Genomic DNA, 5,399 nt, shown 5'->3' on the forward strand with positions numbered 1-5,399 from the left:
ATAATTTGTGGATCATTACCTAATGCTATTTACTATTCATTAATATGTCGTTCACATAGCCTTCATTTGCTAAGGAATAAAAATTTATATATAAAAACTAATTGAGGCTCATTAATATATGTATAGAAAATCTGGTTTAAAAATGTGAGAAAAATACCAACTTTTTTCAAAAGAATTTTATTCCGACTTTCTAGCAAACACAACAGAGAAGAACCATCGTCACAGCCTCTCATATACTGCATTACTTGCTTTTAATTACTCATTAAAATCAACACATAGCAATAAAATTTTTATAATTAAACATTCTCAGGGATGTGATTGTCTTGTGTCAAGAACTTCAAAGCGACTTGGTGAATGCTGACCAATTTATACAATTAAAAAAAATCAGATAATTCATAGTGCCACAGGTTTCTGATGCTACATTATCATAGTGAGTGAGTCCACTCAGATTTCTTTTCTTTACTCCTCTGTATGGTGTCTTACGCCTTGTATGTTGTCTTGCTTCTTGGCTATTATGTTGGTCTTTGTTTATTGTCTGGCTCTTTGTTTGTTACTTTGCTCCTTGTCTACTGTTTTGCTCCTTGTCTGTCGTGTCTGCACCCCCTGGAAGCTAACACACGCCTCGCTTGAGCAAGATGTTAGCGTAGGGAGCAGTCTCGCTGAAAGTACAAATTACAAATTTTAGTCTACATCATTATTATTACGTTGTAGGCGGGAGCGCTAAACCCGTAGAGGTCGTACAGCGCCTTGGAAAATGGGAGGTAATCAAGGTCGATGCAAGGAAGACAAGATCAGGTCTAATTTCTTTTATCAAGATCCTCTCGCCAGCATCAATGAACCTACCCTGAAGGACGTATGCAACACGGTGTAAGTTTCTCGGATTGTGCAGTGACCATAATATATCTAATTTACATAGGAATCAAGTGTATGCCTACCCAGTCTGTATGATAGCGTAGGCCTTCTTGGCCTTCTCGTAGAACTCGAAGCGTTCCACCATCTTGAGGGTGACGGCTGGAGGCTGGTGTTTGTTGCAGATCCTGGAGTACTCCTCCCAGATGCTCAACTTCATCCCCTTGGCCTTGTCTGCATCAGTCATGTCCATCAGCTGAACCTGAGTGGTCGTAGCATGTTAACTGTCTCAGAAGAATACAATATTATGGCTGAAATAATAACGTATCTGGAACAATACATTGGTTGGAACAAAAATACTCTAGTTGGAACAATACTGTAGCAACAAAAATCACGTCTTCCAGTTTTAATTTAAAAAAGTGTTAATTTTAAATAATATAATTTAAAAAATTTAGACACTAATAAATATTTCTAAAGGAGATAAGGTCAAATATATACACATGACTACACTTTATTTTATATAATCACAATAATATCGTTAATTTTATTGCAAAAATATAGTTACATTCTGTTGAAATGTTATAATTTCTGAGAACTTTAGATACAGATTAATGACTAAATATTTTTTACTAAAATATATAAATAAATATTTACATGTAATATCCGCCTGATTAAACAACAGTCCGATGTATGCTATCAACAGCACCTATTATATGCACTGAGAGGTGTATATATTTATGCCGCTGGGTGAGTACCCAAGGGCATGAATGACTGTTTCACTCACTGGTGGTCACCAGGGCCATGAGTGACCTCTCTCGCTCATTGGATAATCATCAGAACGATAAACGACCCTTGTTACTGGTTGATCACTAGGACCATGAACGATCACTCTCACTGCATGATAACTTGAACTACGCATGACAACACTCACTCACCGGGTGGTCGTCGTAAGCATCCAGGGGCATGAAAGTGAGCATGGCATCCAGAAGTTCAGGGATGCTGAGGCCATCTGCTCGGTATTCCTTGGGTCCTCCCTCGCTGCTGCAAATGCTGTGGGTCGGGAAGTTGATGTCGGCCAGCACTGTGCACGGAGAAAGAGACATCGTTAAATATGGTGAGAAAGAATCTTTATCATTAGGTGGCTCGCCCTTCCAATACAGAGAATAATTACTGAAGATGGTGCAAGTTGTGACGAAGTAATTGAAGATGATCAGTCTCTCAGTTCTGACAGCTTGTGTTTAATCTTGATAAATCAAGAATCCAATAATTATTTTCTGTATTGAATTCATAAAGCCACAGGTTAGCGAGACGTCTCCACAGTGATGATAACCAAATGTGCTACAAGTGTCTCATTCATCAACTTGTTGGTTTTGTAAACCATTAATGTAAAATTACTGGGAGAAATTATTCTTTGTTAAGTAATTTCACAGTTTAATATGGAAGAAAAGCATACCGAGGACTTCCTAAAATATACTAAGTAAAACCTGCGTCTAGTTCATCATTACTAGTTTTATCTTTAACATGTTCATTCATCTTATATTTATAATAAAAACCACGAAAAGAAAACCTCATTGAATGTTTGAGTTATCAGGTTTAAAACTTATTAACTATATGAAGGCATTAAAATATACATGTACAATATCAGTCAAGAATATTTAATCAATATTACACAAATTTAAGTAAACTCTAAGTGTATATAAAGTGACATAGGCACTGGGATGGGCTGTCTGGGAGAGTGTGTCTTGGATGAGTGTGTCCTGGAGTGCCTGAGATGAGTAAATGCGTGAGTGTACTGGAGTGTGAATATCTGGGAGGTGTGTGTGTGCATGTACTGGACACTTCATGGTGACCAGCAGGAAGGCAGCGTCACTGGCTGCTCCTCTCTATCACCTTCATGACAGATGCTGGAGGCAAGGTGGCCACTAGTTCTCACCTGTGGCTGGGTTTTGCCACATTCATGACGTCAGTTTGTGCTGAGGTCACGGCAGGTCAGTGAGTATTGCTTCAGTTCATGTCTGAGTCCTGGTTCACACGCACTGATAATGTAAACACTGAAAGGAACCTTTCACTGGACCCCGCGAGAGTGATTGCTTGGTCCACTTCGTCACGCATTGTTTAGTTGATAATCATGACCTTAGGCGAGGTTATTTGATTATCATAACGTAACGCGGAGAGAAAACAGTGACGCAGCAGTGGGAGGTTAATACGTAAGGTAGACACGCTGGGGTTCCCTAAATTCTGGGCGTATTTGATCTGGTGACGGTGCGTGCGGAGGCAGGCGAGGCGCCCAGCCTTCCAGAGCGGGAGAGAAAGTCCAGGAGAGAAAGAATAGAGAGCTTAGATGTAGCTACGTAAAGAACATGAGATGAGAAGGATTGTAGATTTTAAATTTTGCCATTAAAATGCGGTTTGATAATTTTGGAGTTTCTACGTCAATTCTTTTATTTTTATGGATTTTTTTTTCAATAAGTCGGCCGTCTCCCACCGAGGCAGGGTGACCCAAAAAAGAAAGAAAATCCCCAAAAAGAAAACACTTTCATCATCATTCAACACTTTCACCACACTCCACATTATCACTGTTTTAACAGAGGTGCTTAGATTACAGCAGTTTAGAAGCATACACATATAAAGATACACAACGTATCCCTCCAAACTGCCAATATCCCAACTAAATCTTTTATACCATGAAACGCACAACCTATACTGATCATTCAGTCTAAGACTTGCAGAGGCTCGATCCTCCGTCCTCTGATCACCACCCGGACGTTGAGTAAATCATTTTTTTAAGTAAGATTTATTGTAAGACATGAAATATATTAACTTGGCACATATAATGTTCATTTCAATGGTCTATAAGGAAAAATTAAAGCAACTTAAAGCCCGACCATTAAAGCAGCTGTGATTGCAACTTACAAGATATTCAAGTACAATAACATCTGACTAAACATGTCAAGAAACTGGAGGAGGTGCAAAGGTTGGCAACGAGATTAGTCCCAGGTGTACACAGGCTGACCTGTGAGGGAACACATGCGAGGGAAGACAACATGTGACTGTAGATAGAAGACGAGTATCACGATAAACCAATAAACATGTTAGAAACATGTTTCTTGAGTGCAACCACACCAACACAGCTACGCAAAGTTAATACACAGTTTCAAGAGAAAACTTAGGGAACACAGATATGCTTGTGGAGGGACGACACTAGCAACACATGCACGGTCGATCGTAACACCTGTAACTACCTGAAGTAAGAGCAGTTATCAGAGAAGTAGACCCACGTAGCGGACTCTCTTTGCGATCTCAATTACTAACACCATTTTATAAAACTCTGAATCTCTCAGTATTTCCAAGAGTTAAGTGAAACTGATCTTACCTAAAATTTCGCATGTGACCTCACCCGCTCGAAGGTGACCTCACCCTCTCGAAGGTGACCTCACCCGCTCGCAGGTGACCTCACCCGCTCGAAGGTGACCTCACCCTCTCGCAGTTGACCTCACCCGCTCGAAGGTGACCTCACCCGCTCGAAGGTGACCTCACCCGCTCGCAGTTGACCTCACCCGCTCGAAGGTGACCTCACCCGCTCGAAGGTGACCTCACCCGCTCGAAGGTGACCTCACCCGCTCGCAGTTGACCTCACCCGCTCGTAAGTGACCTCACCCGCTCGCAGGTGACCTCACCCGCTCGTAAGTGACCTCACCCGCTCGCAGTTGACCTCACCCACTCGCAAGTGACCTCACCCGCTCGCAGGTGACCTCACCCGCTCGTAAGTGACCTCACCCGCTCGCAGGTGACCTCATCCGCTCGCAGGTGACCTCATCCGCTAGTCAGTGAGGTCACTCGCACGTAAGTGAGGTCACCTGCAGACCACGCTGAACTGTACACATCAGGGACATCATCTCGGCTACTACAATAAATTGATAAAATGGCAAGTATATTCTACTTATCATTTTAGCAATTTATAAGTGATTAAGACGCACGTCCATCACTTAGGTAGCTGTGTCTTACCCGCACCTAGGAGCTGCACGGGTGTCTTACCCGCACCTAGGAGCTGCACGGGTGTCTTACCCGCACCTAGGAGCTACACGGGTGTCTTACCCGCACCTAGGAGCTACACGGGTGTCTTACCCGCACCTAGGAGCTACACGGGTGTCTTACCCGCACCTAGGAGCTACACGGGTGTCTTACCCGCACCTAGGAGCTACACGGGTGTCTTACCCGCACCTAGGAGTTGCACGGGTGTCTTACCCGCACCTAGGAGCTGCACGGGTGTCTTACCCGCACCTAGGAGCTACACGGGTGTCTTACCCGCCCTAGGAGCTACACGGGTGTCTTACCCGCACCTAGGAGCTGCATGGGTGTCTTTCCCGCACCTAGGAGATACACGGGTATCTTACCCGCACCTAGGAGCTGCACAGGTCTCTTACCCGCACCTAGGAGCTGCACAGGTGTCTTACCCGCACCTAGGAGCTACACGGGTGTCTTACCCGCACCTAGGAGCTGCACGGGTGTATTACCCGCACCTGGGAGCTGCACGGGTGTATTACTCTCAC

The 5,399-nt window shown here is 43.5% G+C and overlaps 1 protein-coding gene across 1 annotated transcript; it reads right to left on the bottom strand.

Annotated features, from left to right (window-relative positions):
* Window positions 1-415: 415 nt before the first annotated feature.
* LOC128689037 (fucose mutarotase) lies at window positions 416-1,967 on the bottom strand. The gene is made up of 3 exons (XM_053777100.2): window positions 1,785-1,967; window positions 936-1,111; window positions 416-659 (listed from the first exon to the last, which is right to left on the bottom strand). Exons 1-3 carry the CDS (start codon window positions 1,950-1,952, stop codon window positions 611-613), a joined length of 393 nt encoding a protein of 130 aa, XP_053633075.2. The 5' UTR covers window positions 1,953-1,967; the 3' UTR covers window positions 416-610.
* Between the last annotated feature and the right edge of the window lie 3,432 nt (window positions 1,968-5,399).

Source organism: Cherax quadricarinatus, chromosome 21 (genome assembly GCF_038502225.1).
Source record: "Cherax quadricarinatus isolate ZL_2023a chromosome 21, ASM3850222v1, whole genome shotgun sequence".
NCBI lineage: Eukaryota > Metazoa > Arthropoda > Malacostraca > Decapoda > Parastacidae > Cherax > Cherax quadricarinatus.

Bases quoted from the DNA above. Each gene is read 5' to 3' on its own strand.
- LOC128689037 (XM_053777100.2), bottom strand. From the start codon at position 1,952: ATGTCTCTTTCTCCGTGCACAGTGCTGGCCGACATCAACTTCCCGACC. The intron at 1,112-1,784 runs GTGAGTGAGTGT...ACGACCACTCAG, and splicing joins ATGCTTACGACGACCACCCG to GTTCAGCTGATGGACATGAC. The intron at 660-935 runs GTAGGCATACAC...TTGTACTTTCAG, and splicing joins TACGCTATCATACAGACTGG to CGAGACTGCTCCCTACGCTA.